The 27,724-nt window shown below is 44.7% G+C and overlaps 1 protein-coding gene across 10 annotated transcripts in view; it reads right to left on the reverse strand.

The window, feature by feature from the left end:
* Positions 1-547: 547 nt before the first annotated feature.
* The window catches only part of BCL11A (BCL11 transcription factor A), a gene marked incomplete at both ends in the record, with an annotated part of 97,102 nt that continues 69,925 nt past the window's right edge, over positions 548-27,724 (reverse strand). Inside the window, 4 exons of one of the 10 annotated variants that reach the window (XM_082851801.1) lie at positions 558-649; positions 8,677-9,739; positions 10,277-10,419; positions 15,661-15,762. In XM_082851801.1, coding sequence (XP_082707927.1) covers positions 558-649; positions 8,677-9,739; positions 10,277-10,419; positions 15,661-15,762 — 1,400 coding nt within the window. Of the gene's footprint in view, positions 650-8,398; positions 10,420-15,660; positions 15,763-27,724 lie in introns of those variants that run through there. The other 9 variants (XM_082851802.1, XM_082851795.1, XM_082851798.1 and 6 more) reach the window with 9 other exon arrangements.

Below are 27,724 nucleotides of genomic sequence, written 5' to 3' on the forward strand. Positions count from 1 at the left end.
CTACGCCTCCTACCCATTCCTCAAATCTGTTCCTCCTTCCCACCCGATGGGTGTCTGCAAAAACGGGTACAGAAATACAGTCTTAAGCGGCTGCATTGTCTTATAAGCATTAATAATTAAAGAACAAGCAAACACCACCTAAAGCTCCAACATTTATTGTGTCAATGTTAAGCACACTTTTTAAAAGACAACATAGAATGTATAGAAACAAGGGGTCTGGGGGACTCATGCTCATTTCCACAATACGGGGAATTAGGTTGGCTGGTCTCAGAAGGGCCAGGACGGCACTCAGGACAGCGATGGTCCATGGGCCCTCAATATGGGACTGATTCACTGTTCCAATGTGGGTCTGTTTTTTTGTTTTTACTTTTTATTAAAAAATATAAATAAAATGGCACTGCAGGCCCAGGCAGGAAGGACACTGCAGGACTCTGTCTTCGCACAACGGCTTCTTGGAGGCTACTGTCAGAAAACATCACAAACTAGCAGGATGACAGACCACGCAGATGTCGGCTGGGCGGCACGCGTCCACCCCGCCCCTGGGGGTTCAAATTTTCTCAGAACTTAAGGGCTCTCGAGCTTCCATCCGAAAACTGCCACACATCTTGAGCTCTCTGGGTACTACGCCGAACGGGGGTGTGTGAAGAACCTAGAAAGAGGTTGGAGACAGAGGAGGGGGAAAAAAAAAGTACAGGTGTGACTTGGCCCAGTCATTTTCTGTTCTCTAACTAGCTTTTTAAAATTATAACTTAAATCAAGCACAGGTTGAGCCACCGGCATCTTAAACATGATTTCAAACTCAATCGCCCCCACCTCCCCCAAATCTCTGACCTCTGAGTGCCTTCCCCATGCCTCCCTCCCCGCCTTCCCCCAAAGGACCCGGACACCCTCCCCGATCATAGGACAGTCCTAATAAGCTGGGGACACACCTGGAAGGAAACACTTTCCCTTATGACTGAGAAAACTGAGTAGGAAACAGTCCTTTGGTTGAGGAGAACAGGGGAAGGAGGAGGGAGGGGGACATTTCCTTAAAATAATAATAAAATTATAAAGAAACAAAAAACTCAAAATTGATGTAAAAGCAGCACAACGAAAACATGAAATGTCATCAAGTTCAACGTCAAAGCAGCCAACGATTTACAAGAGGCGAACAAATCTCTGAAGAGGAAACCAGAACTCAAAATAGTTGCTCCCAAATGGCACCAAAAACTGCCTGTAGTTTCTTTCAAACATGCAGTTTTCTTTTCTTTTTTTTCTTTTTTGTAAGGGGACAAGGCAGTGGTGAAGGGAAGAAGGGAGTGGTTATTTTCCTCCAGGGTTCCTCCCTTGCTTTGTACATTGACTCGAAGCAGCAGAACTGGGAGTCCGGATGTGCCGAGGAAGAGGGCTACGACTGTGGCATTCCAGGCCTCGTTGCCATGGCGACCCGAAGCAGGGGCCTGGGGCCTCCTCTCCCCTGACTTGGCGCCGCAGGAGGCCCAGGGTCTGGAGCTCAGCTGCTTTCTCGAATCCCCCCACCCTGAGCAGTGGAGACCTGGGCTGAGGGGCCTGCTGTGTCCAGGTGGGCTCTTGGGAATTCCATTCCCAGCCCAGCCCTAAGTCACTGTCGTCGAGGCCCCTTTCGCTGATACCCGCCCCCCCCCCCCCCATCAAACCCCTTTGTCAGACCTGCTACCAATATTTAAAATCCTAACAGACAAAGTATAGCTAGCATGGGCATGTACCACATCCATTGTAATTTAAAAGCACAGCCCCCCCCCATGGGTTTGGGGGTCCTACTTTAAAGGATAGACTTCGGGGAAATGGCTTAATTTGCCTTTTCTGCCATCTCATAAAGACCTGATAAATGCTCCCTTTATCACTTTACAGAAAGGGAAAACAGTATTTGGATCAACCATTGAGTTGCCTTCAGCCAAGTTTAGGTTCTTGAGTACAATGGACCCACGTGAACTGTATCGGTCTCCTTTCCCATGTGAAAGGGAGGAATTGATCGCATCCCATGATCATGAATGACACTGGGAAATAGAGAGAGAGAGAGAAATAGGCCCATTCCCTTAAAGGCTGATTCACTGGCCATGTGTTTTACTAAATGAAACAGCGGGCTAATGGGATAACAAGATGACAGCAAGCAAAAGAACAGACCCACCAACCCATGTCTACAATTTGTAGCCAAAGCAACCCTGGAATAAATGTACATAATCCCAGCTCCATCTATGTGTTCTGATGTCCATGTCTCTAAAAATGGGTTCATTTATTGTTAATTGGGAAAGCTGCAGGGCCTTAGGAGACACTTAGGAAAATTTGCTAAGTGGCTAATGCCTTTTAAAAGTTAACAGTCTTTTATAAAACACTTTTCCAAGCAGGTTTAAAGAACACTGCTAATCCCATCCTCATACCAGCAAAAGTCCCACAATTTTTTTTTTTTTAAATGGGAAGTAGTCTGAAAAAAAGAGCATAGGATGTGTACATTCTTGAACACACCAGGCCCAGGGACAATGGAGTAACAGAATCATAATGAAGAACACACGACTACAACACAGTCATAAGAAATCATGTTTGTGTGTATGGAGCCGGGGAGGGGTTTAAAAAACGAAAACACTGCTATTTCCTCCCTCACTCTCTGAGAGTAAAGTGTTTGAAGCAGGACAGAATGGGGCCTGAGGCTTCTCAACTCCTTTCCAGGAAGGCCTGAAATATCCCAGTACCTTTTAACAAACTTTTAGTGTCTGTGAATAAACCAGCTCATTTCCTTATTTCTCCAAATGAAATGATATCTAGCCCCCGCCGCCACTTCCTTTCAAGTCCTCACTTCAAGCATTGTGAATATATACAGTATGAACTTATTGCATATACAAAAATGGTATTTAAATAAACAGTTCTATCACAGAATGCCCTGGGAAAAGCTCAGCTACTTCACACTTCCTGCCATTGCTGGTACAAACGAAGACCCAAGCGTTCACCTCACTTCTTAGCAACCTTTAAAATATGTTCGTCTCACTCTTTTTGTAGGTCCTAAGCAGAGAGAGGAGAGTTACTGGTTTCAGGATGAAGGTAGTACATGTGCTGGAGAGTGTCTGGGTTAAAATCTGTGAGAAATAGTATTTACTGTATTACTGTTTATTAAATTGTTCTCAAAATGAAGATAAAAAGGAACATGTTAAGCTTTAGGAGTTCAAGTATGTAGAGAACATTGCATTCAACACATCAGGGGTGTCACATAAACTTAAGTTGAGAATTTTGAAATGTGTTCATGTCCTTAGCAGTTCCTCGTTTTAAAGCTTTATCATGACTTCATCCTACTGTTGGAAATGGTTTTTGTTATTTTATATTAAGATTTTTAATGTTAGGGTTCCAGATACAAGATGTCATTTATAAGTTATATTCTTGTTGCCTAGGTTTTCAGGCTTCTATTGTTCATGCAGCTTCAGAAATAATATTTTATAAGAGGGCTTCAATAAGTCAGGAGACTGAGAACCCTGAAGAACCTGTCTCCCAATAAATTTATTTAACTTCGGGACCATGTAAATCAAACATAATCTGTGATTTATCACCAGATGTTTGCACCCTCCCCATTCCCCATTTAAGAAATTTGAGCATACAAGCATACAGTATCCACCATTAATTCTGTCTGTCAGGATGCAAAACCTAATTACACTAAGAGCATCATATACTGAGAAATTTAAATGAATACTGTATATAAAACCTGCACAGCTGTACTCAGAGCGCCTAATAAAAGAGTAATAGGAATACACAGCGGTTTTATGGACATTTAATATGGTGGAGCAAAGTCACCATGTCTGAAACTGGCATGGCACTTGAAGAATATTTCTATCTGTCTTGAACAGCATTCTGGATTCACTTGTGAAGTTAAACTCATCTAAAACACATATATCACCCCTCACTTCACTGCCAATTATCAAGTTCTGCAAGTACCCCCTCATTCCATCCCAGCTCCTGTACCATTTATGCTCTCCCAAATCATCTCTTACCAGATTCCTCTCTGCCTCCACTCTCCGCTTCCCACCCAAACAGACTTTTAAAAAATACACTTACTTTCTCTATATTTTAGAAAGATAAAACAATTCTTGCCTCAGATAAAAGGCATTCTGTGAAAAGGCCACCTCACAAGGCACCAGGGCATAAGAACTGAGCAACAGAAATGCTACCACAAGACAACAGAACGGTTTTTGCTTTGTTTTTTACAAAAAGAAGAACAATGTCGTATCCATTCATCTACACTGGGAACAGGGAGACAGTGTCACAGAGGTATGTGTTTAATAAAGCAAATAGATGCTGCAACATGCAGTATTTGTAAAACTGACAACACAGATTTCTAAGTAGGGGTTTTTAAAACAGACCTAACTTGCTTTTCAAAGACGTTGTTTCATTTTATAAATCTGTTGGTTGGCCAAAAGATAATTGAAGGGTATTCCCACCCTCATTTGCTATCAACCAGGAAGACCCTATAAAAACAGCTACAACATCTGTCCCAACTAGGGTCCCTAGGATCTCAGAATCACAAAGCAAACCACCATATATCTCAGGAAATTAGTGGCTGATTCCACAGGTTTGGCCAAAGCTGGCTAAACTCCTAGTTACTGCTTACTTGCTTACTTGCTTTCTTTTCTTTTCCCCCCTCTCTCTTTTACCTGATGCTTTTGTTTCTGGATTTTTAGATTTGAGGGGTGGGATTATTTTTGGTATGAGGAAAGACTCTTATTTGGAAACAAAAGAGCTGATTAAAAAAAAAAACAACTTTTTAACATTATGTTCTAAGATAGGGCATGATGGGAGAAGAGAAAAGAACTTTTAGACAACAAGAACACAAAAAAAATCCAAAGGGAATAAAGGTTTAAGATGCTATTATCAGGAAGTTTTTCATTTATATCTGAATGGATTACTGCTAAGAGATGGAGGGGACGTTTTTAACATCATACTGAAAACACTTTCCATTTCTCGAAAATTATTCTAGAATTATAAAGTCTAAACTATTTCCATGGCTTGAGATATGTCTATTTTAATATAGTAAGTATTTTATGTTCCTTTAGGGTATAATACACGCATCAAAATGCCCATAGAAATAATCTTGAAAAAGACTGACTGGCCTTCTCTTAAAACCTGTTATTTTCTTGAAAGTAATTTACAGAGTGTGTCAAATGAGGACACAAGAAGCTTACATTGTGTACTTTAATTTTTTTATTTTTTTCAATAAAGGGACAAAATGGGTGTATGAACAGGTTAATGCAGACAACTGCCAAAAAAACACAGACAGTGGTTTTTCCAATAGAACTTAACAAAGACCAGAAACAAATACAATAAAAAGCCAGGTTGTAATGACCTTTGGTCATCCAAATAAAAAAAAAATAAAAACAAAGAAAAATAAAAGATCAAATTAAGTGCCTCTGTTTTGAACAGGGCACATAAGCAATAATAAATAGTGACTCCCATAGTAAAAGATAAAATTTCAAGTTACGACAAACAGCTTTCATTACAGGAATAGAAAAGGCCAATAACAAAATATTCTGCATTGCCATTTACAAAAAAGTATTGACTAAAGCGGGCTTTCTCTTTAATATGCTTTGCATATGAAATTCTTTCCAATCTAAATATAAAGCACCATTTAGTTTTTGGCAATGAAAAAAACTGCAAAACATTGGTTTTTTTTTTTTTCCTTTTTTTTTTTCTTTCTTTCTTTACTGCATATGAAGGTAAGATGCTGGAATGTAGGGTGATAGAAGGAAAGGGACAAAAAGCACACTACATAACAAACCAACGTTATTAGCTTGCAGTACTGCATACAGCATGGCAGCAGGAAAAAGGAACAAAAAAGGATATGTACAACCCCTATGACAGCCATCCGTGTGACATTCTAGCAGGCTCCCCCAAACCGCCATTATATGGCTTCTCATCTGTACAATGTCACACTTTTTTCTCTTTTTTTTTTTTGAAGCATACAAATAATTTGCACTATATTATCCTGCCAAATTAAAAAAATATACTGTGGCAGCCTGTCTTTTTTTTTTTCCACTACCAAAAAAGGTACATTGATACCTTTTAAGAGAACAAGCAACAGTTAAAAATACAAGCTTCAATATAAATACTATAGTGCCTAACACTAGATGAACATTTAATTCAAATACCATTCTAGAAATACAGAAAAAAGACCATAAATGTGTTTTAGCATAGGAATCAACATGAGTGTGCATTTTCCTATATTTAAGTACTATATAATCTTAAACCTTTCCCCAATGTATGTTTTTTTTTTTTACAACCTGAAGAGCGGTGTGTATCCAAGGCATAGAATTTCCACTACCATTTTTAAATGGATAACAAGTCTTGTAACACCACCAAGACAATGGAACCCTAAAATGCAGTTCCCCCCTAAACATAATGAAGTGTTTTTTTAAAAAATTCTTTTTTTCTTAACATTTATATTTAAAAAAGTTTTGTACAAAAAAATCCTTGCACTGTAGAAGCGAAAGCAATCATTCATTTCTATGTTAAGTGTATTCTGTTTTCCATTCACAGCGCTTGCAATGTTGAGTCCGAGTAAGTAAGCTCATTAGTCAAGTAAATGGCGGGCAAAGTTTTTTTTTTAGTTTTTTTTTTTTAAATGCTCATCAATGAGATTGTGTTCAAATTATTTTTTTCAGCATTCTTGCAACTTTTCCCTTAAGTATAGACCTGTAAACTGGGAAAATTGTACAGTGCACTTAATTGTCCTATCTGAGCAGGTTTATTTTATACTCAACCTCTGTATCTCTGATTAGAGAAAAGATACAGATATTACAGGCAGAGTCAAGTGCTATTTGAACACCAACTGGGGCAGATGCTAGCTTAATAAAAAAGAAAAAATTAAAAAAATAAAATAAAAACAATGAATCCTCTTTCATGTTAACACAAATAGCACACAGTGTATGGAAAAGAAATGAAGTACAAATTTTAGGGAGCACAGACATATATACTGCTACTCTTAAAATTCTTTCTCTTCTTTTTTAAGAATGTCACATTTAAACGCAAGTCTTAAGAATTCATAGTTAATCATCATTGTATCAATATTAGCTTATACACCTGTTCTAGTTTAAAATGGCAAATAGTACCACATTGTGCTAATAAATCACATTTTTTTTTCCTCTGTTACCCTCTGTCAAACCTTATTGTCAGTCTCTTCTTTTCAACATGCTATTCGAGGTCTTAAAGTTTATCGTTTGATTGTCCATTTGACAACCAAGTAGATCTGGATCTATTTCTTCTGGTGCCAGAATTTTTTTCCAAAGACATTATTTAAAACAAGTTATCTTCATAAAATGAATCCCTTACTAATGTATTTCATCGTGTTCCAGAGCTTTTGCACGTTGCACGTTCAATTTAATCATCATTTAAAAAAAATAAAACTTTGGGCAAAAGAGCCCATTTCTTTTAAGCTCTCATCAGGAGCAAAATAGCTTTTATACTGGTATAATCAGTTTTGCTTACAAGATTAAACGAAAGGGAAAAATGATGATTAACTAGGACATAATGGGTCATATTTTTAGGTAGCCATTGTTGTGAGAAATACAATATAGAATTATACTCTAGGTCCTAAGGTTTATCACCTCACCCAATGCTGAATTAAGCTACAAGTTTATAACAAGTAGAAAGAACCATCAATGTGGTTTTAATAGATCCAAGGCACTCATATTTTAAAACCAAATGATAGAATAAACTTGTTTTATTTTTCTGTTAATTTGTCAATTCAAGGCCTTTCCTTCATCTCCAATTGATATATTTAACCCTTTAGAGACAGACATTTAGCTTGTAGAGATTTGCTTTCAGTGCCATCTATTCTGTCTATAGAGGGTTAATCCAAAGACTGTTTTCCCTCCTCATGTTATAAAAGAAAACTGTACATGATATGTATTACAGAATGTATGCAGCATGGTCTTTTTCTCTCTCTCTCTCTTTTTCTCTCAGAACGGAACTGGAAACAGCAACATGTTTTCTCAGCAACGAATCGGGGACAATTTAAAATAGCCATAACATACCATACATGCTGTCTAAGTTTAAAAAAAAAAAAACAACATACACAACATGTAAATTATTGCACAAGAGAAAGGCTCAAAGTTTGCGTAAAATGCAATAGTATTGCCCCATACAGATCATGCATTCAAACGGTGAGAACATAAAGGAAAAAAAGAAAAAGAAAAAGAAAAAAAAACAAAACAAAACAGGTGTGCTGGTGACAAGCACTCTCATATTCTTAGCTTCCGTTACTTCTGTTTGTTTGTTTGTATGTTTAAATCACATGGGACTAGAAAAAAATCCTACAGGGTGTGGGGCTGGAGGGCGATGGGGAAAGGGGAGGGTGATGAAAAAAGGAGGTGGCAGGTGGGAGTGAGGGAGGGGTATTAATATACCTCTATTCAGTTTTTATATCATTATTCAACACTCGATCACTGTGCCATTTTTTCATGTGTTTCTCCAGGGTACTGTACACGCTAAAAGGCATCTTACAAATTTCACATTTGTAAACGTCCTTCCCCACCTGGCCATGCGTTTTCATGTGCCTGGTGAGCTTGCTACTCTGGGCACAGGCATAGTTGCACAGCTCGCATTTATAAGGCCTTTCGCCCGTGTGGCTTCTCCTGTGGACAGTGAGATTGCTACAGTTCTTGAAGACTTTCCCACAGTACTCACAAGTGTCGCTGCGTCTGCCCTCTTTTGAGCTGGGCCTGCCCGGGCCCGGACCACTAATATGGGGCGTGCTCCCTCCACTTCCCGTGCCGCTGCGCCCCGAGATCCCTCCGTCCAGCTCCCCGGGCGGCGTGGAGAAGCGCAAGCTTCCGTTCTCCGAGGAGTGCTCCGACGAGGAGGCGAAAGGCGATTGTCTGGAGTCTCCGAAGCTAAGGAAGGGATCTTTGAGCTGCCTGGAGGCCGCGTAGCCGGCGAGCCACTGCGAGTACACATTCTCCGTGTTGGGCATCGCGGCCGGGGGCAGGTCGAACTCCTTCTCGAGCTTGATGCGCTTGGAGAAGGGGCTCAGCGAGCTGGGGCTGCCCAGCAGCAGCTTTTTGGACAGGCCCCCCGAGGCCGACTCGCCCGGGGAGCAGCCGCGGCCGTTAACAGTGCCATCGTCTATGCGGTCCGACTCGCCGGCCACCGAGTCTTCGTCGCATGTGTCCCTGTGGCCCTCGGCCTCGGCCAGGTGGCCGCGCTTATGCTTCTCGCCCAGGACCTGGTGGAAGGCCTCGCTGAAGTGCTGCATGGAGCTGAGCACCATGCCCTGCATGACGTCGGGCAGGGCACGGCCCTCGTCGCCCACGCCCACCACCGCGCCCCGCGAGCTGTTCTCGTGGTGGCGCGCCGCCTCCAGGCTCAGCCCGAAGCCGTAGTCCACCCTCTCGCTCTCCGTCAGCTCCTCCTCCTCCTCTTCCTCCTCTTCTTCCTCTTCCTCGTCGTCCTCCTCTTCCTCCTCGTCCCCATTCTCCGGGATCAAGTTGGGGTCGTTCTCGCTCTTGAACTTGGCCACCACGGACTTGAGCGCGCTGCTGGCGCTGCCCACCAGGTCGCTGGTGCCGGGTTCCGGGGAGCTGGCGGTGGAGAGGCCGTCGTCGGACTTGACCGTCATGGGGGACGACTTGTGCATGTGCGTCTTCATGTGGCGCTTCAGCTTGCTGGCCTGTGTGCACGCGTGGTCGCACAGGTTGCACTTGTAGGGCTTCTCGCCCGTGTGGCTGCGCCGATGCACCACCAGGTTGCTCTGAAATTTGAACGTCTTGCCGCAGAACTCGCATGACTTGGACTTGACCGGGGGCTGGGAGGGAGGAGGGGCGGATTGCAGAGGAGGGAGTGGGGGCGTCGCCAGGAAGGGCGGCTTGCTACCTGGCTGGAATGGTTGCAGTAACCTTTGCATAGGGCTGGGCCGGCCTGGGGACAGCGGTGGGCTAGACGTGTTCCCTGCCAGCTCTCTAAGTCTCCTAGAGAAATCCATGGCGGGAGGCTCCATAGCCATTGGATTCAACCGCAGCACCCTGTCAAAGGCACTCGGGTGATGGGTGGCCAGGGCCATCTCTTCCGCCCCCAGGCGCTCTATGCGGTGGGGGTCCAAGTGATGTCTTGGTGGTGGACTAAACAGGGGGGGAGTGGGTGGAAAGCGCCCTTCTGCCAGGCCGGAAGCCTCTCTGGATACTGATCCTGGTATTCTTAGCAGGTTAAAGGGGTTATTGTCTGCAATATGAATCCCATGGAGAGGTGGCTGGGAAGGACATTCTGCACCTAGTCCTGAAGGGATACCAACCCGCGGGGTCAGGGGACTTCCGTGTTCGCTTTCTAAGTAGATTCTTAATCCATGAGTGTTCTGTGCGTGTTGCAAGAGAAACCATGCACTGGTGAATGGCTGTTTGCAAGTTGTACATGTGTAGCTGCTGGGCTCATCTTTACCTGCAAAATAATACAACACCAACATCAATGTTTAATCACCAAGGAGGGCATCAGCAATTGCTTATTTATGTTCCACCTCCAGCCTTCCCTGCCCCCAGCCCTCAACCCCACGGCCTAAGCCCTCACTGACCTTATCCCCTGTGCCTAGATGGTGCTGGCACATCTGGAGGTTGGTGCCCAATAAAAATTTGTCAAATCAGTCTTCCTGCCATTTGACTCAGTTCTAAGAATTTTAAATCCAGTCTTCAAAGTAGAAAGATCTAGATCGATTCAAGCTTGAGGATGAGGATCCCTACATTCTAGAGAAATTCAGCAAACATCTTCTGAACTTTCCAGTCTTTCACCAGCTGTGTTTTGGGGCAAGCCATTTCATCTCTGTGCCTCTGTTTTCCTGGTCCGTTAAGTGAGGGATTTGGACAGGCTGGCCTAAGGGAAACTTTCCTGCTTTCCTAAATCCCCCTGGGTGGCAGGTGAACTGTCTAAACAGGCAATCATTTCATGGAGATATGAAAAAAGAGAAGGTCAACTCATTACAATTCTCTGTGGCCCTAGAGATGCGTTTAATCTTAGCCTGAAACACACTAATTGTTGATATTGTTAAAAATGAGAAGGTACTCATGAAATAATTACGTGGAAGAGAGACTAGCGACATCCTCACAACCCCAGCCTGTGTGAGGGTCAGTTAGTCCCAGTTCTGATTCCACAACACCCCACGGGGATTCCCATTTTTATCTCAAGGGCTGTTACAAAAAATCTCAATAGAGAAATTTAATTCAGATTTAACCAACAGGCCATATCAAATCTTTAGGAGTTGTCCACCCCAGTCAAACAAATGGGAGTCTAGAGAAGTCAGGTGGAGTGTCTAGTGCCAACTTAAGCAGACACAGCATCCTAGTTTAAGAACAGTTAAAGCAGCCAGCACCATGAAGGGCAGCAGGCTGAGAAATGCTACACTAGCCTCCTCCTCATTATTTTGAGAGGCTAACAACGTGAACCAAATTACACAACATCCTGCGCCCTCAGCTGAGCCTCAGCTCCAGTTGAGAAAGAAACAGAAAGATACAGTTCAGCTAGTCAACTCTTTGGCCAGTAGCCAAGCCGTCTGGAGAGGGGCCCTGCTTAAGTCACATTATTTCTCTCTCGCTGAAAAGAACCCGAGAGTGGGAAATGCCGCTGTGGCAAAGAGGGGCCAGCTTGACTTCCCAATCATTCCTTTTCGGTGATAGCTAAACTAAAAAACACATATAACAAGGGAGTAACTAACAGTTTACCAGTCAACTCAGCATTAAAAAGGGCTCAGATGCTGGTGGCCAAAGGACTAGGATGAGAAAAATCAGTAACTTCCCAGGAATTCCAAAAAAGACACTGTATAAAGCACAAATGAGAAATACACTTTAGTCCCCCTTTTTAAGAGGAGTTCCTTAAGGCCACAGATAGTATTTGTCAGTAACTCTTGAAAAAGGAAAAAATTCACCATGGAGTTAAAGAGTGGGAATGAGGAATTAATCAATTATGATTCTTCCATTTAGCAAGTCAGAAAAGCTGGCAGCATCTTCTCAGGAGCCCCAAACACTCATATTCCAAAACAAGCCAGCCTCACTCAAGCACTTGTCTGAATAATGGACTCCCTGCCCTGACCTTGTAATTTACTTTACAATGCATTTATAATCTCACTCAATATATCCCACTCCTGGGTAAATCTCTTTAACAAGATTAGATGATAAGATACCAAAATTAGGTTTCAAACATTTGCTAATGTGTAGGGGGAAAAAAAAAGGCAGAAAGATTTTGAAAGAAAACCGCTGACATTAGTATCACATTATCTGCCTATTTTTGTTTGCCTTCTCTCTTCAAAGGGAAATAAAAAGCATCATTGAGAGTATTTTCATAAATTTTTTGTTGTTGTTGAACAATGACTTGGGTCCTAAATAGGCAGGAAAAAAACTATCTAGTTCCAACTACCGTGACCCTCTGTGGCTTTCTCCTTTGCCTCTCTAGGACTCTGTGTTATTATCATACATTTAGCCTGACAATCTGAATTGGGTAAGTAAAAAGGAGATTTGTCAGCTGAAGCAAGTCGTTAACACTTTCATCACTGCAAATGCCTTTAAATCATATTTTACCTTATAATATTCTATTGAAACCCAGGACTGGACCCATAATTAGCGATGCTGGTTTTGCATGCACCATGAATGCAGTCATTGATAGATGCCGAAATCTATATAGCGCTACATCAAGGGTCTCATCTGGATCCTTTTAAAAAGGCTTAAATGAGAAAAGTCCATTTTATTTTGCTGCACTGAGCTTCCTAAAATTTTGTTTTCAAAGCTATGTGATCATGCTACAATATGTTAACACTGTGCTGTTACCCTCCCCTCTCTCTCATACATCAGGTTAGAGAAAATGGCATTTTATCTTATAATGAGCATACAACATACAGTTTTCACTACCGCATTTTAGTATTCCCATCAACTAGATATTCTAGATCATGAGGGCAGCTAGTGTAATCATAATGTCAATGAGAAGGGCTGTTACGATTGAGACTAAAGATTACATGGAAAGAGCTGCTTTGAAACTGGTAATTATTACCAGTCCACTAATAGCAAATGATGCATTACAGTTTCACCATATAATCTGTATTTCACTCAGCTCATGCCAGTGCACCATATTATGTTACAGTGCTCACAGATTCTAAATTCCTAAACTGCAGTCATCAATAAATGTGTTACTTGCTGTAATTTGTGAAATTACTTTGTTCATAACATCTTTGATGGTTTAGAAAGACCAGAATTGATTTCCTGTGTGGCAAAATTAGGGCTACATTGATTTATTGACGTGTAAAATATAATAATATTCTTCATTTACTCTGATGAAAATCAGCTTCTCAATTTGAGAGGCTCATTGGGCATTCACTGGGATTGTTTTGATTTAGAGCAATAAACGGAGACCTGGCCCCGAGCATGGGAACTTGAGGCATCAAAACGGTTCAACTCCGCTATGAGCTCACCTACAGCTTTTACTTTATTTCATTTTATTGTATGGAAAGGAATAACCCCATTCCTGGTTTGTCACCAAGGCTCAAGAGTCATGATTTAGAAGAGTGATGTCTTATGAGGGACCCCTGGCTCTACTGTTTACTAGCTGGTAGCTCTGGGACAGTCATTTAATTTCTCCGAGTCTTAGGTTTCCTATCTGGAAAATGAGCGTAAGAAACAGTACCTTAAAGAATTGTGAGGCTCGAATGACAAACATATATAAAAGCTCTCTGTAATCTATCAGGTCCAACATGAATGTGAGTTTTCATTATTACCAGGCCTGATTAGTTACCACGAATGATGACTAACCACACGTTACACACCACAGGGGCTTCTGGAGGAAAGACTGGAATCCAGAATCCGGGCTTTCCCAGGCCAAGGGGAGGCCCTGGTTAGAAGAAAGCAAGAGGGGGTGATTTTTAAGGCCCTTGCCCATGGTCCACCCAGCAGGGAGGCCACAAGGTCAGTGCTAAATGCTCTGAAAGCCAAGGGCACTGGTTAAGGCAGCTGAGTGGGGTGCAGGTCCCCTACCACCCATTTCCACATACCTTGTTCTGGTCACTCCTAAACTGGTCCTGCCGGCATGGGGCGCCAGCAAACTAGGCTCCCTCCCATTGCCGGAAGCAGGGAGAAGGCAGGGGCTCCTTATCAGGCTACTGGTTTCCCACCCCCTAGATCAAACTCCCTGCCCTCAGGAGGATCCAGAGCAAGAGAGAGAACTCACTCCCTTCCCACCCCTTCCCTCCAAGGGTGGCTCTGTTCCCACCGCCAAGTAAGGGCCCCAGGCACCCCCAGCAAAACGAGGCGAGTTCTCCCCACCCAGTCAGCATGTAGGGACTTGAAACCATGAGTCCAAACCCCTGAACTCTGTACAATCGGTGACCTAACCCAGGCTTCTGCCCAGCTAGGCTTGTGGGTACGGGGGGCGGGGGGTGGGGGCCGGGGGGCGGGGGGTGGGCGGTGCGTGGCGGGGAGGTGCTTTTAACCCCTGCACCACCCAGCCCTCAGGACCTGAGGGCTTGTGAAATTCATACAATAACTCTTTGTTACCTAGACCTAGGAGTTAATAAAAATAAACAACTAGTTTCCAGTCTGATCTCAGGGCGCAGGCCCTGCCCTGCAGACACCATTCACAAGAAGGTTGGGTCTAGTTGACCTCCCATCTGAAAACCAGTCACCTTTAAGGCCCCAACTCCTGCATTTTGCTGTCTGTTATTCCCTCTCCACGACACATCATTCCCTTTCTTCTTTTCTTTCCACAAAAGGTTATTTTTTCATTTACTTTAAAAATATTTTCCTTAAATACAAATTAGATGCCACACTTCTTTTCTTCTTGAACCTGCTTTTTTGTGTTTGGGGTGGAATCAATCCCCCGGCCCCCTACCCCTACCCCCGCATCTGACTTTTTAGCCATGCATGTTATTCCTACAGAGAGAAGCAAACTGTATTACCTTCTAAAACAACATCTTTCAAAAACATTTTTTTCCCAAAAACATTTTTATAAACATACAAATCTAAATTTCATAAGAAGTTCCCCACTATGAAAGTTGGCTTAAACAAGTAACTGGATGGTGGTAGTCGCAGTGATGGCGGGAGGGGTGTGTGTGGTATCTTTGACTTTTAGCAACAATGCTATGCATTTTTCTCTAAATCTAGGAGAAAAACAAATAGAAATCATATATGTCTGCACATATATAATGTACGATGCATATATAAAAATATACCATGTTTAAATACACACGTAAATGCATATATAACATGCATGAGGATAACTCTAGAGTAACTGTGAACTGACTCCTTTCAGTTCTGGCCTCTGCTAAAGACATATGCCATGGAGTAAATCCAAAGTCCTAAATGAGGCCATGGGAGTAAATGGACAGCAATACAATGGGCCCTGAACACACAGATGTACGCAGTCACCAGCCATGGAGCCACACAAGACCCTGGGGAGGAGACCCGCAGGGATGAGCTGCTTTCAGCCCCATGCCTTCAGTAAGGAGAGAGAGAAAAAGGGGAGGGAAAAAAGCCACTTAGGGCTGAATGGATTGGGGGAGCTGGGTGCCAAGTGAGTAATGGAATATACATATGCAGATGCCAATGTATTTTGGAAATAACTCCTTTCAGTACTTAAAAAGTAAGGGTAATTTCCAGAAACTCTCATCTCTACACACATGGACGTTTGTAGAAGAAATAATGCTCAACTTACAAATACCCTGCGGGGCATAGTCTGCACTCATCCCAGGCGTGGGGATTAGAGCTCCGTGTGTAGAACGAGGGGAGGAGAGGCCCCTCCAGTGCAGAAGTTTATCTGTGAAAGAAACCCAAAATCAAGCACTAAAGCTATAAACAATGTGCATCTTAAACCACAGGCTATCACATTTCAATTCCATTAAAATAGATTAACATCATTACAACAGCCTTGCAGATAGTTAACAGGCCCAAGGCCTGTATCAAAAGAAGAGTGATGAGTTCTTTCCCACAGTTCCGCTTTGTTTTTAATTTTGGTCTTTTTTGACAAAAGGGAAGGGAGTTTGTTTTAGGTATGGGGCAGCAGGGGGGCGGGGGTTCTTTGGTTCATTTGTTTGTTTGTTATTGTCTGATTATTGTCTTACAATAAGAGATGTGTAAATAGCAAAGGGGAAATTGGTAATATGACTGGCAGCCTGGTAAAATGGGGGGATTTATCTGCAAGGCTGGTTGACATGCATACATTTACTTTACTTATAGACAAGCTCAAGCAAAAAACAATATGGTAACAGGAAATGAGTAGATTTGTGAATCTTTTCTTCTAGAACAGAGTCCCACTCGGCCTTTCCTGTCCCACTCTTCCCATTCTGTCTTTATGACAGCACCTTCAATGATAGGGAAACCTTGGGCACCTCAGGACCTGGAATTCTATCCGTGGAGTACCCCATGTAGACATGGCTTCTTACAGCACAAAGCAGTGGGCAATAAAGATTAGACTTCTGGGGTTAAGATAACTTTGGCCAAGTCCTCACGTTAAGGGTAAGGAATCCTACCGTTCAATGACAAGGAGCGAAGCAGCTTTCCAAAAATAGCAACACCCTGAAAAACGTGGCCCACCTTCCCTATTCTACTGCACTGGCTTGCACTCTGGTGAGGAAAAATGACTTCTCACACTGATAAACAGAAACCTAGCCGTAAATCAAGCCGTTCTAGCAGTGAGATCTTTGTGAGAAAGGAAATATTCGGTTTGTGCAACCTGGGGATTGTACGGTTTATGTGGTGAGTTCCTAGCTTTTCCAAGTCCACCTTGAGCTAACCAAGCATGGAGAGGTCAACCTTGAGACAGAGTGGAGGAGAGATGGAGCAGGGACACTCCGTGTGTCCTAGAGGCTTGGAGTCTGTGATGATTGGGGGAGGCGGGAGAGAAGAAAAACAGACTTTGATGGTGAGTAAACAGAGTATGTTTTCCATTAGCTTAATATTAAGAGCACTTAGAAGAGTTGTTGTTATACTCTAGGATAGCAGGTCTCAAGTGTAAAATACATCCTGTTCTCCTTCTATAGATCATGCTGCCAAGAACAGCCAGGGCAGTCAGCACAAGGTTTCCTTTCATGAGGAGCCTGATGGGTAACAATGGCGTGTTGCTCGTGGAAGCTCTTACACAGAAGCATAAATCTGTCGTTACTGGGCCTGCCCAGGGAGGCTGCCACGAAGGCTCCACCTAGCCCAAGACCATCTACAGAGCATGTCCTCCTCCCTGACCCCAAACAAAACAAATGCCACAAAATGAACCCGCAAAAGCAGGAAGACTAGACTTAAAAAGCAAGCACGTCTTCATCTAACTGCTTACGTTCTATGAATTGAGAGGCAAGGGGTAAAATTAACTACAGATTTAGTCATAGTGTTTTTCAACGAGAAATCTGAGGATCCATTTTTGCACTTGTTCTTGCCTCAGCTATTTAATAAGTTTGTTTGTCGCCAAGACTGAAGTCTGTTTCTTAGGAGACCCGTACAACAGAGTACTGTGACCCCAGCAGAAAAGCAACAAGGTCCTTGGACCCTCACACTGGGAAAGACTCATTTCATATTCCCTGCCACTTACTCTGGGAAGACCCTGAGGTGCCTCAGATAGACCCCCAGCAAGCAATGGGAGAACCGTTAACCTGGTCCAGGCCTGACCACTTGCACGCATCTCCTGTTGGCAAACTCATCTACTAAGCCATTGGCCTAGAGCAAGCTGAGTTTCTGGGGGTAGCAGCCTGGCCCAGTTCCCCACAGCACTAGGCCACAAGGCGACGTGAGGGCTCATCAAGGAGAGTGTCTGAGTATCTGCCCCCATTATTTGGTTTGGGGTTTGGTTTTGAGTTGTAAAAAACCTTAGAGATCATCAAGTCTAATGCCTTCATTTTACAGGTGGGGAAACTGAGGCTTTGGGAAATTAACTGACTGGCTCACAGCTATAATGATGGTTAACCACAAAAGTGAAGAACAGCACTGACTCCCCAGTCCAGTGCTCTTTTCTGGGATATCCATCTCTCTCCTCCCCTCTGTCGTTCCCACCCTGGTCTGTACTGCTCAAGAAGTACCGGTGAGAAGGGATCTCTTTCTCTTGACCCATTCGGAGGAAGAACCTCTCTTGGGGAAGAGTCCAGCCCAGAGGTGCTGAGTGGACCTTTCAAAAGGTCCAAATGAACTGACTTGGTTTCAAAATTGGAAAACACCTGATCTACTTCCTGCACCTTGCCTCACCCCCCACTGTTTTCATCCTCTACTTCTGCTTCCCCTGCAGAATCAGCCAGCTGAAGAGAAACAAACCATTCCTATCAGCCTAACAAGCTACTGACACTGTCTTTGTGAGAGAGACTCATACTTGCATTTCTCTTCCTCCATGAAGAGTGTCAAACCAAAGACAATGGGGACCCCAGCTGATTCTGCAGCCTCTCCCGCCAAACACATCTCTGAACACGTTCTCATTGGTAAGTAGAATCAACATTCCCACAGGAACTGGAAATGCTGAATTGTTAATAGCTTCCCTAGGGTTTAACTTCTTGCTATGATGCTTTCAATTATTCCATCACAGTTTAGGCAGAGTAGAGTCTCACAATTAATGCTTCTAAGCATCACCCTCAATCAGCAGCTCTGCCTTCCCAGGCTGCCCTTGACTGAGGGCCTCTTCTCCTCCCACCTGCATTTCGTTCTCCTTGACTGAGGGAGAGGTGGGCTCCGGTGGCTGGCAGGGAAGTGGGCGGTCTAGCTATGCTCTCTTTATTTCCTTGGTGGTTCTCTCAGGGCAGTGGTTCTCAAAGTGTAGACCCAGGCCCAGCATCAGCATCACCTGGGAGCTTGTTGGAAATGCAATGTCTCAGGCCCTTCCTCAGAATTATTGAATCAAAAACTGGGATTGGGGAAGTGGATGTAGAGTATAAGAATCTATGTTTAGCAAGCACTCCAGGTGATTCGTACGCACAATCCAGTTTCATAAGGGCTGTCTTAGCATGAGGGGAGGAATGGAAGCTGGAAGCTTTGATGTTCTCCTGGCAGCCAGAGATCCCCTGGCTATGAGGCTCTCATCCCTTCTGTCTGGGACTCACCTCCTTTAGGACCAGAGCAAGCCTGGGAAATTCCTAAGGATCCCTCCATGTGGAATCCAAGGTTCCACCCTCCCTCACTGACCAGGACACGGAACAGGCCCAGACTCAAATAGGGAACGCTCTTTGCATAACATCCAAACCAGCTTATGTCAGGCAGATGGTGTCCTCACTGCTTCCATAAATGCGGAAATGTTTGCAAATGCAGCTATGGCACGCCGCACGGATGCAGTAAGCACTGGACTCCTGTTTCCCTTTCTGGACTCTCCAGTGTGTTGCCCTCTTCTGAATTAATCTTTTCAAATGCCTTGTACTCCTCTGGTGAAAAGCATTTTAACCTGTTCTGTTTCATAAAAGTCTCTCCAGACCCAGCATTTCCACTTTAGGGCCTCAGAAATGCCTTATGTATTATTAGGTTGCAATGTTTCCTTACGGCTGAGTAACAAATAATGAATCTTATCTTTCAGGTCTCATTAAAAAATCTGCCACAAATTGGGAATGGTTTTGATTGAATGTTATGCATCGGTCACTTTAGATTTCTATATGCATCGGGACCAACTTTTGACACAGAGCTCTATAAACCAGGTGGGATGTCCCTGGAATTGAAGATCATTAAATCAAGTTTTAGGTTACCCCAAGAACATCTCAAAGCTGCCTTTACTACTGACCTGTTACTTGTTTCTGAAACTAATCACTGGGTGTGTCATATAGCCACATCACTGTCTACCAGTCAACAAGTAATACCGCTGATCTACAAACGTGCTGAAACAGCTGAGCGCAAGGCATTATTTCCAAAACACTGAACGACTGCTCCGGGTGCTGACTTTTATAGGAATTAAAAACCCAGGCCTCTCTAGAGGAGTAGATACACGTATAGATGTTTGCCGTTCACGAAAACGTATATGTGCATTTATGCATTTCTTTTCTTAACCATATGTTTCTAGATAACTTCCCTATTTTCCCAGCAAGATGGGGCACCAAAGAAGTAGAGCCATCCCCAAGAGGAAGGGTTACCCTGTGAAGCGTGACCTCCCACTCACCTTGCGTCTTCAAAATAAGAGAAGATGACAACCCACCATGATGGGGAGGGATCTCTATATTGGTGACAGGCCAAAATAAAGGACACTTACCGCCCCTTCTAGCTCCAACATTCTCAAGTCCCCTCTCTGCCCTCAGCCAGTAGCCAACTTACAGACTACACTTAAAATGCATCCCGAAAGTTTGTAAAGTTCCCTGAACGAACCAATTCCCGTTCTATCAATTATTACTGGATCTAAATCACAAAAATAACTACAGTGTAGCTAGTCTAGGAGAGAGGCTTCTATATCTAACTGGAAAGCAAATCCACTAAATCTCCTTCTAGCTCCTGACCCTCCATTTAAGGCAGATACCAGCCCCCAGCTCTCAGATCCTGTGACTTTTTAGAGTATTATAGAGCCAACATTAGCAATGCCTGTGTCTTGAGTTGTGTCAATCTGAACTGAAAATGTGCCAGCTTTATCACTGCTCACAGACTTCTTAATTAACCTTCTGATATTGTCAAAATCGCATTCCCTTTTGTTCTAGAAATGAGCATTTACATGAGTGTTTTCCCCATCACTATGCTTTTTCACTAGCTAAGATTTTACGGAATCGTGATGCTCTGTATATACAAAGCAAGCAAGAATTCTTCAGACATCACACTATAGAATTTCTTTGCTGAAACTTGTTTATGGTCCTTATATTCATAGAGACTTCACCAATGACTTTCATCTCATCAATCACTCATTGAAAAACTTTTTTTTTCTTTTTTGACCAAGCCTATCACCTCAGAGCCTTGATTACCTAACAACACATTACTAATTTCACCTTTTAAGAGTTCTCACCCTAGGTATCCACTCTATGAGTGAGGAGGAGAGATGACATCTTTCATGCCCCTTTACCTATACAAATGCAAGCCACCAATCTGTCAGGCCTAAACAAAATTTTCTGCAATCTGTGTCTTTAACATAAGCAAAGCATATAATTCAAAAAAAGAGGAACTTGCTTTTCTGAAGAATAAGCCAAAGACATTGTGTTCCATCTTTGTGTTGAAATGCAGCTTTCCCACTAAAAGGCAAATCCTTCATTTCAAAAGGTTGAATAGGATGGTACTCAAAAAAGAAGAATTCCAACTGGTTAAATTTAGGGTGTTGAAAAAAGTTCATTCCAATAATATTTTTTGGCTCTGGGCCCTAAGTATTTTCACTTGATCATGAATTAGATAAATTTTTATTACATTTTAAGCTCTTGCCTTAGAATGGTGGAACTTCTCGAGGAGACTGGAAGGGCAGCTCATAAGAAGACAAATTGTTTTAGGACAGTCTTTTTTTTTCCTTTGTTTAACTGTGTACCTCACTCTGCAAGACGTGTGTACCCAGGATAAATTCCATTCATTCATTCTTTCACGCATTCATTCAACAACTATTTACTGAGTGCCCGAACTCAGTGAACGATTATACTGCCCCAAGCAATGGACTACCTCTGTGGGCAACGCAAAGAAAAGTCAGACACAGACTTCCCTACAGGAACCTCCATCTAGTAGAGAAGATAAGCCTGGAAAGGAATCGCTCTGCTCCAAAGTAAAAAGTGTGTCATAAGAGAGGCACAGATAAACTGAACGGAAATTCAAAAGACACAAATAACTTCCATTTGTAAGGGAGGAGAGTGGCTTTAGGCAAAAGGGAACTTAGGAACTGGACCTGGAGAGCCAAGAGGAAGGACTTTCTGGACAAAAGAAAAAAGCAGGTATTGATGCTCCAAGAGAAGCAAAGCTCGAGGTGTACCCAGAGCAAATGGGGCCCAACAGGTAGTACATTTAAATCAAAATATTACTCACCAATCCATCCTGTTGATAACAGAGGATATGGTCATCTAAATAAACCCTCTGAGGGCTTTTGTGAAGGATTCACCTTCCACAACTTCTTATTTTCAAACACCACACTTTCTTACAATAATGGATGCGGCCACGTGGACGCTGGTGAAACTATGAAAGGTCATCTGTCCTGTTTTGTTTCCCCCCACCCTGATTGTTTTGCCCCCTGATGAGTGGTGAGTGGTCTACCAAGGCAGAATTCACTGTGTTCTATTCCTCTGAGTCAGACAAACAAGTGTTGATAGCCATGTTCTTCCTGCAACCCTGCCTCCCCGGTTTAAATAATCTATTTCAGATGTAGCACTGCCAGTTTCACATGGGCTTGTACTTGCTGACACATCTTCAACAAATGACTGGGCAAGAAAGGTGGAGATTTTCCTATACTTCTCTGTGTCTCTTCAATCATCACCTTGACCTTCCCTCCAAATTTCCCCCCTTTCTTCTCTTCAGAGCCACGGGAAGAGCGGGGGTAACCTTACTCCCGCTATGAGTCCTCCCTGGAGGACTTTGTTTGTGTGTGGTGGGGTGTGAGGGAGTGTACATGTGTGGGCACAGCCTTGCGTCTACCTGAGGTTATTTTTCAGGTTATTTGGGGGAATTGGGGAACTACTTTTAAAGAGGCCTTGCCCAATCTATTCCTTCATGGGTCCCACTGAAACTCTCTCCGGATTCCTTTCTTCCTTCAGGACGTTAGGGACTCATTCCTCTGGAGAGAGCTGCTAGAACAAAATCAGGAATTTAAGTTCTTCAATGCCAACTCTGCCATTCCCAGCTAAGCATGACTTTGAGTAAATCCCTTCCCCTTTCTGGCCCTAAGTTTTCCCATCTTTAAAAAGAGAAGACTGGATTAAGATGGATGAGTTCTTTCTCCCAGGCCAGTCTTGAGTCTCCTTGAGACCAGATCAAGGGCAGGAGTCTTGGATGCAGTTAAGAGACCTACTATGGGCCATCCTAGAAGCTGGCCAGGATGGGCCTATGCCCCTTATGAACTTGCAGGGATGAGAAAAAAACCTACAGGCCTCTGTGGGCTGGGTCTGGTCCCCAGGCTAATTCTTAGACTCAGAGAGTAGGCCTGGTGGTGGTTTTCAACCTCCTGGGGCACAGTCGCGCAAAGCTTACCTGTCTAAGTTTCAAGCAGGAAACCTAGGTGGGTCCTGAGCCACAGAGACTGAAGGTCAGAGAGAACCAGGAAGAAACTTCCCACAGACTCAGGCTAAACGTCAAGGGGAAAGGTCTCTGTTGCCCGTGCCCGAAGGCCAGTGGCGAAGCTCGGCCTCATGTCAGAGCCTGGTACCCACTGCACACGAGGGCACGCACAGCACTCTAAGAAAAGCCAGAATCCTCTCCCAGCCGCCCCAGACCAGAGGGGCAAGGCCCCAGCGTCCTGTGGTCCCTGCCCCAGCCAACCTGAAGGGTTCCTGGAAAGCCATGTGTCAACTGAATTTCTGTCAACTGAACCACATTTGCTAAGGGAGGTACTTCCAGGGGTGTTTCATCACCCTTCCAGGCTGGCAGGGCTTCTGACACTTCTACCTTTAAGTGCTTCTTCCTCCACCCGCTCCCCAACCTCTCCGTCAAGTAGTTAATGATCTGTAAACAAACACTTTAAATTCAGTGGGGGAGCTCACTATTTAAAGGAACCCTGCGGGGCAACCTTTTGAAAAGTTAACAATCTTTCTGTAATGTGAAAAATCACCCTCTAATTTATCAGTTTCCATTGATGAGATTTGGTGTGTATTGGGCTTTCTTAAAGTGGGGCTCAACTGCAGTACCTTTGTGGTTAGAAGAAGGGGTGAGGAAGGAAAGAAGGTGAAGTCCTGAACGTGTTTCTTTTGCCCAGATCATCCAGTCTCACGCAAATGTATTCGCAGACCCCACTCACCGCACAGCGAAAGGAAGAAAAGGATGGAAAATCATAGCCCCAGCACCTGGAAAGCCTTGAAAACTACACGTGTGTTCCATGATTTAAGGATTCGATGTCTGGGGGAAGGAGCATTTTCAACTGAGGGGAGGAAGGCCTTTGGGCTGTAAAGGTGGATCCAGTGAGACTGACCATTTGCTCAGCAAACGTTTAATTCTGATAACACCAGCCAGGGCAGAGAAGGACTTCTCTATCAAAGCAAGCAGAACATGCAACTCCCAAATTCCTCTGAAGAGGCCACCCCGAGCCTTTTTATCTGTGTCAACTACCAAACGTAATTTATTGCCTCCCTATCTCCATTTTCATCAGTCTAAGAAAATACCAGAATAAGTTTAAGAAAACCAAGCTTGGCACTTATAAGAAGACCCCTGTTATTTTCAGGTGTCCCTGGGCCTTGCAGAGGAGGACGTTTGTGGGATGTGGGCAGTGATGCTGCTGGAGGGGAGAGGCATGGTTGGTAGATGTGAGCAGGCCCAGAGAGCTGGAGAGTTTTCTGGTTTTATCTTCCAGGACTGATGTGTGCAACCTTTAAAGGAAACGGGCCCAGAAGCACGGGTAGCCTCCAAGCCTGGCCCTTTTTGAGAAAGTATGTTGTGGCCGCTGTGGAGGGTTTTATCTTCTTCCCAAAGCCTTCTCCTCACATTCTGACCCCACAGTAATCCTGTGGGATGAGGGAAGGTGTTATCCTCACCTCCCCAGGTGACAGAAGATCTCAGAGGCACCCTGCTGCAGGCAGTGAGAGCAGAGCTGGAACTCAGAGTCCTGTCCACTGACTTGGGGACCAACCTTTGCCCCTCATCACCACTCACTCACCTCACTCACCCCACCTCCGGGTGGGGTGAGGCAGAGTGTCCGGGCACTAGTCTTACAGCCACTTGCAGGCAATCACTTGCCTTCCTGGGATGATAAAATAGGGTGTGCGTGTCCAGGGAAATGGGGAAGGCACACTCTATGGGCCTAATGTTCTGTGACAATCTTGGCCAAGAGATTCTTAGAACCAGAACTGGCCATTCTCCAGAATTAAAACCTATTATGTCCTGTGGTTAATACAGAACTGCTCAGAAATTATGAGAACTAATTTAAGGCTTCAAAGCTCTACAAACTTTAAAAAAAAAAATGGTCTAGCAGGTCAGGCTCTGACATTTCTTCAGGAACAAAACTAGGCTGCCCTCTTGCCTGAGGTGAGATTGAATCAAGGAGGGTTCTGGGGCTTCGAGGCCAGGCCTCGTCCCATGGCAGAGAGTCCTTCTTTCAGAAACAGGCCTCTGCCCGCCCACACGCTCCTCCAGCTTCTGCTACCATCTGCTCAGTCCCTCAGCACCTTCCTCCTCCGAGCCCTGGCCTCAGACCCAACCTCTCTGACAGCCCTACAGAACAAAGGCGAGGCAGACACAGCCTACTGACTGGTGGCCTATTTTCTTGGCTTCAGAGATATTTTCCTGGCTTTTTACCCAATTCCGAATCCTTCATTTATCCCACTGACCAAATTGGAAAGAATTTCCTGAATAAAAATGGACATGCGCACGTGTATCATCTGTAGCCATCCGAGGGGCCCCAGTCCAGCCGCAGGGTGGGTGCTGCTGGCCGTGCTCGGGCTTACTAGTTCCGTTGATACAACGGGGGCAACACCCAAAGTTATCAGCCTCCTCCAAGCTCCTCAAACCAAGAACACACCATCCCTTCCGCCCACTGGCCAGGTCCACTTGGGAACTCAGCTTGTGGAGACCTGACCTCTTTGGACCCTGAGGCCACCGTCCCCTTTCCCGTCTCCATAGACGTCAAGGGCCCTCCTCCGCCCCCCCCCCCCCCCACAGGGGAGTCCCCAGTATCATTTCCTGTTTTGAATCTAAGACTGCCTGGGCAATGAGGCCTCAGCTATACTCTATTTCCATGCAGCACCAGCAGTGAGACTGACCCGGAGCCGCCCGTGTCAAGGTCTCCCAGGTCCACTAGGAACAGAGACACTCCCCTCTCCCTAACAGGCCCCTCAGGCTGAAATCCTTTTGCTTCCAGAGCCTCAACTTTGCACTGCTGGGTAGAAAGCCCCCTCTGTCACCGGCCCACAGATCTCCGCCACCATCACGGCCCAGCCCTGTCAGGTGGTGGGAGTGTGGACAGCAGGGCGGGTGTGTTCAAAGAGGCCGACCAGGCAAGAACCATCCTGTACTCCTGCCCTGGCTCTAACGCAATAAAATGTCTTCTATCAGTGTAATTCAAGGCAGAGTCAAGGGTCTGTCACCATTTTAAAGAGGCTTATTACATGGCCACAAGAATTTGCCTCGGGCTCAAACCTGGCATGTAAGGTATCAGCGTGGGACAGGTTCCTTTGATTTGATTTTATTTTCTTACAAAATCTGAAAATGAAACGCTCCTGTCCCTCCCTTCCACCAACCGTTTTTTGATTTATGGGGAGGAGGAAAGAAATCTGAAGTTGACAGGTTGGGACAACTCCACTCAGCTTTCTCACTCAAAAGCTGCTTTTGTTAAACCATACTTTGCATTTATGGCCTGCGGCTCTTGGCTGACACGGCCGCTCCTCCAGTGTGGAGCAGGCTGCGGACTTCCCCGGGAGGAGGCCCCACTGAGATTACGTGCCCGCCTGCACCCAGGGCGGGAGCATCTTGGCTCAGGGGGCGAGGGGCACCAAGGCCCCTGGTTAGACAAAGGCGAGGCCAGTGAAGGCTACCCCACACCTGGTCCCCAGCCTTACACTATGTTTGGGTCCAGGGCTCCACGCGATCATTATGCATCCACCACCACTGGTCCCAACTGAAGTCCAAGCCTTCTGAGAAGCAACAGCGTGCTGTCCACCTCTCCTCGCCTGGCACCATTCGGGGCAAAGAGCAGCCCCTGAATCAATACTCGTAAATCAAGTGCTGTTCAGTGAACTTGTCTTCCCGGAGGGCGATTCTAAATGACCTGGCTGGAAGGAGCTGCCAAGGACCCGGCAGGGACCGGGGGAACCTTGCCTTCCCGGAGTCGCTGAGGTCTCTCCCATAAATGATTCACTAACCAAGGAGCCTCCAGGTCAGCCTTGACCTGGGAGATGATTACAGTCCCTTGAAAGTGGCTGCAGGCCCATCGGTTCACTGTATAATTTTGACAACCTGTGATTGTATATTTACTCAATGGTCGTTATGGACAATCAAGTTAATAATTCACTTTCCAAATGCTGTGTAATTATACAGTTAGAAGAGTTACATAGATGTCAAATTTCCTTAAGACTTCTGATGTATTGGTCCCAATTACCTAGTTTGGGTCCCTTTCCTCTCCCTCTCTCAATTTTTTTTTTTTTTTTTTTTTAGTAATCTCCCACACTTTTCTCTATTCTCATTCCCCACCTACACCCCTATCTTTCTGCCCCGAGAGAAAGAACAGTGTGAAGTCCTGCAGTTCAAGCAATCCTATTTAGAACACATAGTTTTGCTCCACTAAATAAGGCTAGCCTTGGAAGGCTGTCTGGATGACCTCATCTGCCTCCCTGCCTCCAATGCAGGAGAACGCCTGCAGCAGCCCACAGCTCATGCCCCAAGTTGCACCAGATCCTGGCACAGCCCCGTGGAGGCCCAGAGAAGAGAGTGCAAAACCCTGGAGTGCTGGCTGGGGCTTCCCAGCCAAACGACTGGCATGTCCCTGCCCAGCCAGAGCTCCAGGCATAAGCCCAGCCCCTGCCTCTGTTTGGGATGCGCCGGAGAACATGAGAGAAACACGTACACCCGGAAAACTAAAATGAGGCAGGGATCCCAGGAAAAGCAAAAACGTTCAGAACCCTGGGCCTCCTGTCTGCTTCCTAAGAGCTAAACTTGGCCCTTCACTCCTCTTGTTTTGTGGTCTTCACACACACACCCCACCCAGCACAAGCACATAACCTGCTTTCAAGGCTCAAAGCAATTTCTGCCCC

This window comes from Leucopleurus acutus, assembly GCF_964270905.1.
Source record: "Leucopleurus acutus genome assembly, chromosome: 12".
NCBI classification, from domain to species: domain Eukaryota; kingdom Metazoa; phylum Chordata; class Mammalia; order Artiodactyla; family Delphinidae; genus Leucopleurus; species Leucopleurus acutus.